The following is a 12,767-nucleotide window of genomic DNA, read 5'->3' as shown; positions in this document are numbered from 1 at the left end:
CACGTCGCTGACTGGCTGTTTATCGCCAGTCAAAGATTAACGTTACGTCTAACTGCACACAGTCCGCTAGCTCTGTGTACATCTGTTAGCTGACATCGAAACAATCTTTAAGTCCTTCGGGACGCTGACATGTAAAATATGCATTTTTATCCCCCTTTCTGCGTCGACTGGATAACTCACAATAAACGCACTGACCGTGTGTTGTGTCCAAGCTTCAAACTCTGACACGAACCCTGTTGTTTTTGTTTTATCTACCCAGCAACGCAGGCACGTAGGTCAGCGTATGAGCGATCTGATTGGCTGGAGGTGTGTGGGCTTTTTAAAACGAGGACCAATGAAAATGCAACACGGGATTTCCTTCTCGCATGTTCTGTGAGGGTCTGTGTGTGTGATGAACTGCTGCCCCCTATCGGTGATACTGTAGCACAACTCTTTATCAGCTACAACATGCTGGATCATTAATAATGATATTGATTGATTGATTGATTCTGTTATTCTGGCCATAGCCACAGGTAGTTTACTTAAGAATATTACATTGTGTAAACCTACTGTTAGAGTAAGCTGACTGAATGTCTAAAAGTGGGTTTTTTATTATAAAAAGGAGAATAATTTTTAGATTAATGTTAAATATCTAAACTGAGTTTTAGACATTATTTAGACCTACAGATTTAGTTTTAGCTCCCAAATGTGTTTTTTGCCTCAACACTTGGGGGAGCTCTTTTACAACACTACCACTCACGTCCGACCACACGCTGTTGTAGAAAATGGATTTGTGTGTTGTACTGCTGTTTGTGAGTGCTGTTCATTACTGTATTACCATTATAGGCTACCTCATTGTATTCAAAAAGCAAAAACGTCTGTAGAATCAAGTTTAAAATGTTTATTGAAGGTTTTTTTTGCATCAAAAAAATCATATGAAAAGTTTGTCAAAGAAAACAACGCTATCATTGATGTCACAGGATCAGTATTCACAGTATACAAAAACAATTTCTGGCTTGATAATCCTGAAGAAATCACTGTAACATGAAATGTTTAACTGATAAATTAAATACATGGTCCAGTTTAAGGTCTTCAATATTTAAGGCATTAAATATATTGGCAAATATGACTGGGATTGTCTTATTGAATTAAATCCAACATAAAACTTCCAGAAAATAAAGGTCTTTTGCATAGTTGCATCATTATCAATCCAAATGATGTACATTTTCACCTGACAGACAGATACTGTAGTGCACAAACTGGCACAAGATAAAAGACATTGAGCAAGAGTCTTTAAAGCCCCAGATATAAATAAAAATGTAAATGTCGTGTACTTAAAATCTATTCAACAAATACAACAAACCTGAGAATCAGCCTCAGTTTTTTTTAACTGAGTAAAAACATTCCTTGGCACATATTCCAAGTCATTTTGCAGTTGTAAAATTATGACTGTTGCTAGGAGTATAATTAAAATAAACTCAGAGAAGGGACTGACATAAGCCCTTACTGAAAAAGCTTCTTAGTAATTACAGTCATTGTAAATACATTCCCATTCCAAAAAATATCACACACAATCTAATTAAATAAACTGTAAGAAAATGTATAAACCCCCCAAACATTGCAATTAAATATTGTAGCCTTTCTATACATGACACTTCAGGTATGTACAAGATTGAGAGCCTCTATAGCTGGGACAGTCAGTGCCATTCAAGACATTCAAGCATCCCTGCCCCAAAATATCAAAACCAGTGCAATTGTCCACACACTCTAGCTTCCATGTGTCACATTATCCACGCTGTTGTTGTCCGCAGCCTTGCACCAACAGCACACATACATGAATCTTTCCTCTGCTGCTAGCTGATGTCACTGTGCAGCCGCAGGTTCATCAAGCGCGCCCGACAGATTCTCCTCTGCCAGCTGGGACAGGTATTTCTGAGGACGAGTGGAAATAAAGAAAAAGGAACACAAATATAAATAGAAATATATACAGTACAGTAATGGTCTGACTGCATACATGTATTCACTCAAATATCAGAGAATGAAAGACTTGATCAATCAGAAGCTACTTCTTCTTCTTATTCTGTTTTTTGTACAACAATTGTGTTGAAGTTAAACTAAGTAAAGTCAAACTTAAACCTGTAGTCAAAAAAAAGGACAAAAACTAATCTAAATCTATTAAACACCAGAACACGCACGCACACACACACACACACACACACACAGAGCTTTGACAGACAGCACAACTGTTTAAAACAGGTTTTTTTTCCTTTGGAATGTAATCCATCAAATGTTAGGGAATCTCTTCCCGGCTTGCCTCAGCTGTGCTGCCGGGGACGAGAGAAATGTAAGATGGCTTGGTGCTGAATGGCCACAATTCAGAAACCTAATACAGTTTCAATGGACATGCAATGTCTATGTTAATTTATTTGTGTGTGTGAGCTAAGATGTGATAGTATATATTGATGTGTTTGTCTGAGGATGTGTTTGCCTATCTGAGTGTAGTTTTCCTCTTTCAATTAATCTGTTGATTATTTTTTCAATTAACCATTTAATCTGTTAAACGTCAGAAAATAGAAAAAAATGGCCACCAAAAGTTCCCAGAGCCTCAGCTGATGTCTAAATTGTTTGATTCACAGCGCACATTTAATTTAACGTCATATATACCTTCACATTTGGGGAAACGGAATACATATTGCCAAGTTACTATCTAGCAAGAAAAAAAATTTAGATACAAAATATATAACAACTCAACATTTTTGCTTCATTTTGCTTTGACTGTATTACTGACAGTTACATTAGTTTGACCCTCATGTCGACTGTAGTCCTGTTTAGAAATCATCACTTTTGTTTAAACATTTCTAATAAGATTTATGCCCAAAAAGAGACAAACATGAGAATAAAAGTAAAGAAAATGAATATAACATGCACGTGCTGAATGTTTGAGTATGAAGACATTACTCACCAACCCAGAAACAGGTGGTGTTAAAAACATTGCTACCAGACCACACTGACTGTGGACCACACCGGCAGCGCCCTCAGTACAGTGCAGGCGTACACATGTGAATTTTTAATACTATATTTGCTGATACAAAAGGAGTGACAGCAAATGCACAGGCAGACATGTTGTATATGTGCATACAGTGCACACACACACACACACACACACACACACATTTACTGTTAGATACACATATCTACCTCAGCGAATGTTGAAATGCTCATAAAATTCAGGGAGGAAATAATTAATAAAATGTGGAAATGTATGATTTCAGGTCACTGTGCAGTGTGTGTACCTGTAGGTTCCTGTAGTGTACAGTGCTGCGGCAGTGAGTGGTCTTCGCGGTGTCCTCACTGGTATAGAAAAGTCCGCACAGTTTACAGTAGAAGCCGGTCCTCGGCACGATGAACTCCACTCCTGTTAGACAGTGAACACAACAATTAGATTACAGCCCCAAAATTCAGCACCTGACAAACGCACCTGTCATCATTTTGACTAAATGCTGCATGTTTTACTTGCATTTTTTTTTTATGAATCCAAATTCTGGAAAACAAAAAAAGTAAAAATACAGTTTATTTTAATTACTTTAAATCTTTTTTCCTCCTTTTTTAATTTTTTTGTCATTCTTATTTATTCAAATAGATTTTTCTTTCAACACTGACAGAGAAGCGAAACAATGCCTCTGTCAATTACAGGCTAAATAATGTTAACATCTCCTGGTGCACCTCTCATTACATCACTCTCTCTGGGGCCAATTTGATCGATTCTTGTCAGCAAAAAAATTTTCTAAGTTAAAGAAAATGATATTAAAATGAAAAATAATCAATATATATCACTGAAAAGGGTGACAACCCACAATTCTTTCCTTTTTTCTTTAAGTGTTTTGTGTCTTACTTAACACACTGACAGTATTGTATCAAGATGTATAAGTTTAATAACTTTAAAATGCTGAAACCATGAAAATTAACTATACATGAAAATTTTCCATAAAAAGACTGAGACAGATGAACTGGACAGGATGGGACACTATTCTCCGACCGTTTTACAAAAAACATATTACAATAATAATAATAATAATAGTAATAATAATAATAATAATAATAACTTATATAGCACCTTTCAAAAACAAAGTTACAAAGTGCTTTAAAAAAATATAAAATATAAAAGCAATGAGCTCCAGAACTTAAAATACAAACAAGAAAAGACAAAAGAAGACAATAGATGCAAATGCCATTAGTTAAGAAAAAGCCAAATGAAAATAGTGAAAGTAAAAAGTGAACAAATTGGCAACAACAACAACCAGACGACTCATCAGCGTTCAATTAGTTTCAGCCATGCTATCAATGGACACAGTTTGTTCTGGGCACACACACACACATTCTCAGGACATCATACTACAGAAATAGCCTCACTCTTGTGTCTGTCCTGTGGTTTATTGTTGTTACACTGCACCAGAGCTTATGTAAGTCTCCACACAGCAGGCCCGACACTTGCCATGTTCTTGGCTGTGTCATTCTAGCCCTAATAATAATACGCATCTCCCATGGGTGCATTTCACAACCTGCTCACGGAAATAGGTCAGCAACTGGCCAAGCAATTCCAGCCAATTAGAGTGCTAATGCAACAGGTTGTCAGTGCACTTATTAATGGTGTACATGATAACAATTTATCTTTAGGACTAAGACCACAGGCTCAAGACTCTGTGAACCTGTATCTGTGACAATGATTAAATATAGACTCCGCCAGAGAAATCTGATACAGTTTTCATCATTATTGCTACTGTTCAGTCTTTTTTGCTTAACCTGATATTTGATGACCAAACAAGAACTATATTCAGTGTACATTCGAGTTAGAATTTGCTTACCCAAAGGGATGCTGTGTTCACTGACAGCTTTACCTTGCTCACAAGATGGCGAAGGGGCCTCGATCTCTGTGAAAGGCAGAGGAATTATGAGAAAGGCAGGATGCACAAAATCTTAAAAATGCTTTGCCTTTATTTAACGTGTACATTTTCTTACAAAAGTTTAACATGACAGAATTACAAGATACATCTGAAACAGTATACTTAGAGAAGAAAAAAATACCAATCTGTTTGCAACAATCAAGAAATGTATATCGTCTATAGTTATAATGTTTACCATGGCCTAGTGTATCAACTACAAACCATTTGACCGATACTCCCTATGTAAAACTTTGAACCTTTTCATCTTACAAACTGCTGTTTGTGTCTGTGTATGAGTGTAGCAAACTCATGATTAACTGTTAGGTAATCACTTAAATTAAACAAACTTTGTTGTAATAAGGGAATGATGATACGGTAAGTAGTTACATTTCGCAAACAAAAAGTATGTTTGTCAAACAATAACGTGTACCTGATTGTTGCTATAACTGTCCTGTTCATACTAGTTGTGAAGAGATCTCAGTATAAGAGAATAGGGACAAAATCCACAGACCTTGCTCTGTTTAGATACAATCTGAAGTTCATCTGCAGCTAATATGAGGCTTCAGCAGCCTAAATAGGTCAAATCTGTGGATATCTTCCACAGTTAGTGGCAAAATTGCATCTTTTTTTTCTACTATTCCTCCACTGGAGCTCAACAAGGAAACACTGTTAAGAGAAAAGAGGGAATATGATACCAGAACTTCAGAATGCATTTTTGAACTAAACTTATTATAATTAGTAAATGAAAAATTATGAAATACATTATCAAAACTGACTAATTGATTGACTAATCTATCTAGAAAAATCTATCTTTTGCCTAATGTAACATAACACTGGATCTTGTGGTTCTACGTGTTTGACATCTCTTTTGAAAAGTACCTCTTTTAAGACTGCCATCCTTATGTTGAGCTCCAATATTTATAGTTTCCGTGACCTGTCCTTCTTCCAGGGGTTTGCTGTCCTTTGATCCATCCATGTGATTTTCCATTGACTCTTCTGATGTCCCACTTTTGGTTACTTTATCCTCTGAACATGTCTCCTCCAGCGCAGCCTTGAACTCCTCATTGGGGAAGTCACTAAGGTTAGTGGCTGGTAGCTCAGGAGCCACTGGACACTGGGGCCACTGGAGTTTCTGCTCTTTAGCACTGGCTGCAGTTAAAACATTCTCTGGTTTCTCAGTTACAGATGTTTCTGCGTGGTCACCAGCATCCTCACTGAACTTTTCCTGATTAGACTTCTCTTTAGATGCCTCCTGCGCCTCCAAGGAGGAAGAAGTAGGTGGTAGTATCTGCTTCTCCACTGCATCTTCCTCTACAGACTCTTTGGTGCAGGATGCGTACTTTTCCAGCTCAGGAAGGTCTGGCTCAATAATGGAATCATCCTCCCCTCCCACTTCATCTACAGTGACCAGCTCCTCCATGTTCTTAGGATACCAACACTCTTCATCAGTGTCATCTCCACTTTCCCACTCCTTCACCTTAGAAAATAGATCAAGAAAATAGCTGTTAATACTCTAACTACAGTACAGTAGTGACCTGCAACTTTAAAGCAGGTACATGTTTACAGTTAACCTGTGGGGTTAAATAAGGGCCTGAAAGAGTTTGAATATTTATTAAAAATCAGAATAATTACTTACAGTGTCTCTACCTTTACTACATTCAGTTGTCTCTTTTGGCTTATTACTTTGCTGAGGTGACACAGATTTCTCTTTTGACTGACGATCCTGGGAAAAGAAAAGACTTAGCAGCTGGAAGGATGTGCAATGTATACAACAATAATGTTCATATACAAAAGTTACTCACAGTGTTTTCAGTAGCATGCTCTCGCTCATGTTTTTCCGCCGTGGTGTGCCTCCTACTTGTCTTTTTGCTCCTGCCCCTGTCTGGTGAACTCTGCCTCTTGTCTTCTAGTGTTCTGCGAAGTGACTCCTCGGTCATCTCAAACTCAGAATGCCTCGATCTACTGTGGTAGTCACCAGCATCCCTCCTCTTTGCCTTTGCATCATGTCTTTGGTATGGAGGTCTGGGCGGCTTGTCTGACTTGTACATTTGTTCCTTCATGTAGAAGTCATCCTCCATGTTCCTGTAAGAGTTGAAGGACATGCCTTGAGGGCTGCCCCTCGGGTGCCAGTCTCTGTTGCCCCTCATCCCTTCACCACCTCCTCCTCCTCCTCCTCGCTCATCTGCAGATCTCGAGTTGATGTGATCTAAGGGTTTCTGGTAAGCCTTCCGACGGTCGACTGTCCGTCCATTAGGGCGATCGTCTTCCACGCTGCCCCCGTTCCTCCATGGGTCGTCCCTCTCCCTTTCGTCCTCAGCCCTTCTCAAGTGTGATGACCAATCCCAAGAGCCCCGGCGGGGGCCAAGGCCATTGCTGCCTCTCTCTGGACCCCTGCATGATGCCCCCTGGGGGCTGTGGGCTGAGCTGCATGATGTAAAACTGGGGCTGTGTGAATGAGGACTCAGAGAGCGGCTGATAGGGCTGCGGGAGCGTGCCCTCTCTGGCATGTAGCTGGAGGGAGATGATACAGTACATTAGAGACACAGATTATATGGACAAAACCTAAAGCTGCACTTTGTGTTGTAATTTTTGAGATCAGAAACATCACTCTGATTCTTAACTGAAGTGCTTAAGTAATAATCTTTGACATTTTGCTTTCCTCGACGAGTGACCCAAAGAACTCAGCTATACAAAAACAGACACTTGAGACTGAAATGAGAATGAAAAGTTGCCTCACTGTTCAAGTTCTTGCATCTCGTCCCTTTCCCGCTGAGAACTGATATCCTGGATGATCGATTGAACATCTTTACCTGGTTTCTATACAGAAAAGAAGTTCAAGTTTAGTAAATGGCTGACACATAACCTGCTGTTTACTTTGTTCTCAGTCTCACCTTGAGTTGCAGCTCCTTGTACCTCTTAGACATTCGTATGAGAAGTTTCTGATTGTTGATCGTAGCTGGAGTAAGTTGATAGTATTGAACCATGGCCTGAGCTGCTTCAACATACGCCATCTCCAGAAATGCCTGATGGTAGAACAGACATTTTCTGTAAACAATAATCCCCTTCTGACAGTTATGGTCTTTCTTGCAGGACATCTGCAGAAACATATTTCACATCTCACATGTCAGACTGGGATGCAAACAAATCTTCAAAAATCATTATCACAAGCTATCACATTTCATTACCATCATAAATCACCAGAACAGTCGCTTTAGTCCATGTAACCAATACCATGATTTTAGTATGAATGCTTTAAATTCGATAGGGGTGATATTAATGTTGCCGTTTACTTCTGATAACTGAAACCTGGGAGCCTGAGTGAGCTGTCATGTACTAGTAGTTAAACAGCCAGTAAGTTATGACAAAGTACGTGATATGACATAACAGCTGTAGCAGAAAAAAAGCTGTTGATAACCATAAAAATGCACATAGATAATTTGGTGATTTGCATTTTGACACATTTCTTCTAAGTGAAAATATTCACAGGATCATCAAGAGCTTATCTGGACAGAAGTCTGTGCAAACACACACACGCTGAACGAGACTTCAAAGATGATTTTTACTTTGAAACAAGGTAGTGTGCAATTCAAGTTGCTGTCATTGGTTATAAAAGCTCATGAACGTACCACAGGTATGACAAGCAGTGACTTTTTGATAACAGATGCACTGTCACACTGGACACTATATGATGTGTATTTTAAAGTTGATTGTTAATCTTCTTGTACTAATGTACTCAAAATACATCGCTCGGAAAGGGTGTGAAAAATGTAACATGTAGGCTTCTTTTAATGATGCAAAGAAAGTAAATTACAAAATGAAAATATTCACTGATGAACATGAATAGCAAATAATTGACAAATAATATTGTTAATGTACCTGATGGGTAGAGCGCATGAGGATATAGTTGGTGACTTTGCCAAAGGATATTCCCAGGTTAATGACATCATTCTCTGTGCAGCTGCCTTCAGGGAGGTTGCAGATGTGAACGACTCGCCCCACTGTGGCCTTTCTGGGCGGAAATGGCTGAAAACAATAAAAACAAATTCTTGAGCAGTCAGAATATGTTTTAAATATTGCGCAGATAAGTGGCAAAAATCTATTGAACATCTGAAAACAGCTGTTGTTGAAGTGAGTCAACAACCTTCTGTAATACTGATGACATTCAGGGTTGACACCCGGGAACATCCCGACAATCAAACTATCACACTACAGGCATAGGGCAGGGTGCAGATATAGACACTACCACACACTTCTCATGGGGGTCATAAGTAAAAAGATTGAGAGGGATTGTTTTTGAGTGTGTACATTATTATTTTTTAGTAAAATCTTACTCATTCTGCCTTTAAACATTCAAACTTGCACCAAACCAGAATCAAAATAACTTCTCCCTGCTTACGGTACGATGACATTAAAGCCATAGCTAACCTTATTGTGCCAACCTTCCAACACTGTAGGGTAGGCTAACTGACGCAAACACAGTATCTCCTTTACTATTTCTATATGAGTAGATATACAAGATAAAGTGTCTGTTTGATCTTTGAGGAATCTGTGTGGCCCATCAGAGTCACTGTAGGAAACTAGTCTGTCCAACATCAATGTAATACTATCACACTGTCAGGTCATTTACCCTCCTTGATACTACCCACATCATTGCATCTATTAATAGTTCCTTGGCAGTAGTGCAGCAGTGATAATGAAAGTTTTCTTGTTTGGATTTAGAGACTTGTCAGCTGACTGTCCCCAGACATTTCACGCATTTGACAATAATCCCTCTAGGCCGCCAAGTGTACTGACCTGCATTGCTCAACATCTCTTTGTCTTTCCCCTTTTTCTAACTGAAAGCAAAGGGGGTACATGAGCAGTTATACTTTTCTTCATGGAGACACGGTAGGCAGCAGTAGTGACAGTATAGAGAAAGTAAAAGCAATTCAATCTCTTTTAGTTTTTAGATATTTTATTATTTCTGACTATTGTTTTATTATTATCATTATTATTTACTTGTATAGCTTTATTCTCAAGGGAGATGATGTTAACTGTTTGTATTTTTCCTTTCTTTCTCCTTCAAATTCGTTATTATTCATCCATTCTATTTCCCAGCTCAAATTTTTAACTCTTCCCATCTGAACTATTTATCCTCAAATCTCTGTCTTTACCTCAATCTTTCACTTCTTCTGGCTTACAACAACCAAGTTTTTCAAACTATCTGTCCCCAGAGTTTAGAGAACAGACATGCTAAAAACGTGACCAAGATAAGCTCAACAAAGAAGTAGCTCCACCATTGCAGGGACTCTGGATGTTCTGGTTTGGAGGCATGTGGAGTAGAAGATGACATACCGTTTGACACCTCCTGCTCCCTTTAACATCATTGCGGACAGCAGTAGTAAATTCAGCTTGTTATATGACAGAGTCTTATTTCTGCAACAATTGTGCTGCAACTGCACTTCTTCCAGTGCCCCTCCTCCTCTTCCTGCGTCTCTGGCTGACAGACCTGACAGACAGTTCCATGTGCGGGACAGACTGGGGTCCTAATTCCACCTCGGACCAGGAGCCATGGTCTCTGTTTTTACAGGGAATTTGTTCAGGGAAAACCCAACACTAACATACACTTCACACTAGGTCCACCAGCCATTAAATGCAGAATGAATAAAGGGGAGGAGGAGACCTTTACAATCTCAAAGTCACTTTACTATGCATGCTGAAACATAATCAGAGGCAAGTGTATCAGTATTCAAATCATGCATGAAGTACTGATCCAAAATGGGCCATAAATAACATGAAGTAGTTAATAAACTGAGGACACATACCTTCCTTTAAAAGGGTACCTTTAGATAATAATGATACAACTCTTTTACAAGACACATATCTGAACAGTTATTTCTATTCACAAATTGTGAAAAGATCATATTACTATACAACTCCAATAAAAAGATGTTCTGGATGACTGATAACTGAATTTTACGCCACGACTTAATGGTTTCTGGCCAGCAAGTTGACATCAACAGCTTCAGATATAAGAGTGATAATTCTATTAACAGCTCCATGCCAGTGCCACCACCAGAACACAAAAAGGTCAATGCAGGTTGGGCTCAATAAACAGATCCAGGAATAGGCTGTTTATGTCCTTGGAATATTAGAGAGAACAAGAGTCTTGATCACTGCACTCACTAATGTCTGACCTGTAAAATGTTGTCTGTGTCTGACAGTCCAGACAGTTTGACCACAGCATTGATATCACTGTCAAGGTTGGCTCAGGCTTTGAACAGTAGCTGTTTCTGGTAACCGCAAACTAGAGGTGCAGAGTTATGTCACTGCCTACTCACAAGGAGGCACTATGCACGCTGCCAGTACCGCCTTGAATGATCTGTTTGGCAGATGGGACTTTCAATATATGGAACAACAAAGACAAAACTTTTAGGAAAACAGAAATTAGGCCACAGGTTAGACACTAACCTTCAGTATAGCTTGATTCTAAGGATTAAAAAAACACACCTACAGGAAGAAATACATGAGAGGAATACATGTTTTGCAGTCATACTGAGATCAATTTGTCTGGTCCAAATATTTGTCAAAAACATATTTTACTATGATTTAAATATACCTTGTGTGATTAAACCTGTGTCGCTTTAATCACACAAATGTTTTCTATTAATGTACTGATCAGACAGTTTGTACGGTTCACTACAGACTGCAGTCAACAGAGGTAATGGCTTTACCTGCCACGGTGTGTTCAACCATATGTTATGTTGCTGAAACTTCACACTCTGGCCAACTAGTGCCAAATGGTGTAAAGGATAACAACCCTTTCACACATTGCTTTCCTGTTTCTCACTGACAGCATGCTGACTGACATTAGCTGGAATCTCTCCTAAGGGCATGCCTGTTTATTTGTGCAAAGCAAGATCCATGTTGGAGGATCCAGGGAGATGGTCAGTCTGGTTTCACAGTTTCTCCCCACGTTCCTACGCAGAGCGCTCACACACTGATCCCTCAGATCACTTTACCAGTCTCTCACCAGTATGAAACTTTACACCGCTGCCTGCGGGTGTGACCTGGGGGTCTTAAGGTCCGTGCTCCTAACAGCAGTTAGCTGTAATCCTGTGTTTATCTCTGTTTGAGTTATGTTATCACATGAAGCTTCTGTGTTACTTCAAGCTGGGCTGCTGGACACTAGGACTTCTGTGTACGGGCAAGCATTCATGTGTGTATGCTTCTATTAGGCACATGTGTGTGAGCTTCGACATACAGGTTGTTTTTCTTTATTTTTATCACATAATATATATATTATTTAAGTTTATTTTAAATGTTACTTTACCGGAAGGGTTTTCTTTTAGTTTCCTACAGTATATTTTTTTTACAAATGTTGTATTAAATGTGTTTCTTTTAATTTTTTTATATTTTTAAAACATTTACGAATAAAAGTTAATACATAGAAAATAAGTTCACAAATTACCATGGCACGTGGTTGTGCGTGTGCATTTGAGTGGGTGCTCTCTGATCAACACATGGTTTTAAAAACAGTAAAATCCCACCTGTTCTGCTTAGACAGGTGTGTGTTTATAGCAACTAACATTAGCTCATGTAGCACAGCCTGTAAATATTTTCCCACTGATACAATAAAACCCCTTGTCAATAACCAACCAATGAACCATATGACTTTCAAATCTCTGAGTTCAGGCTCCTGTTAAATAGGCTCCCAGGGCAATGAAGAAAAGAACAAATGGCTGATAGAAAAAAAAATGAGTCACAGGGATTTGTTGAAATGGAGGAAGTGGTTTTTACGGTGGAAAGGATCGTATTTAAACAACAGGGCCTCAGAGTCTGGAACAGCCCCTGTTGGTCACACAAGTC

The 12,767-nt window shown here is 38.9% G+C and overlaps 2 protein-coding genes across 3 annotated transcripts in view; both read right to left on the bottom strand.

Moving 5' to 3' along the window:
• The window catches only part of pdcd4b (programmed cell death 4b), an 8,132-nt gene extending 7,842 nt beyond the window's left edge, over nt 1-290 (bottom strand). The window contains exon 1 of one of the 2 annotated variants that reach the window (XM_035659992.1): nt 196-290. The gene's annotated coding sequence lies outside the window, so the exon portion shown is untranslated. Of the gene's footprint in view, nt 1-180 lie in introns of both variants that reach the window. The other variant, XM_035659993.1, reaches the window with a different exon arrangement.
• Nucleotides 291-865: 575 nt separating this feature from the next.
• Nucleotides 866-12,767, bottom strand: part of rbm20 (RNA binding motif protein 20) — a 46,782-nt gene continuing 34,880 nt past the window's right edge. Inside the window, exons 6-14 of the mRNA XM_035660862.1 lie at nt 8,796-8,942; nt 7,811-7,942; nt 7,657-7,736; nt 6,722-7,430; nt 6,556-6,642; nt 5,799-6,396; nt 4,842-4,907; nt 3,273-3,394; nt 866-1,911 (exon numbers count right to left, since the gene is read on the bottom strand). Of these exons, the coding sequence (XP_035516755.1) occupies nt 1,843-1,911; nt 3,273-3,394; nt 4,842-4,907; nt 5,799-6,396; nt 6,556-6,642; nt 6,722-7,430; nt 7,657-7,736; nt 7,811-7,942; nt 8,796-8,942 (2,010 nt within the window). The 3' untranslated portion in view covers nt 866-1,842. The remainder of the gene's footprint in view (nt 1,912-3,272; nt 3,395-4,841; nt 4,908-5,798; nt 6,397-6,555; nt 6,643-6,721; nt 7,431-7,656; nt 7,737-7,810; nt 7,943-8,795; nt 8,943-12,767) is intronic.

The sequence above is a fragment of the Morone saxatilis genome, unplaced genomic scaffold, assembly GCF_004916995.1.
Source record: "Morone saxatilis isolate NCDOM2014 unplaced genomic scaffold, NCSU_SB_2.0 Contig17, whole genome shotgun sequence".
Lineage (NCBI taxonomy): Eukaryota > Metazoa > Chordata > Actinopteri > Moronidae > Morone > Morone saxatilis.
This window is presented reverse-complemented; position numbering and strand designations above follow the sequence as displayed.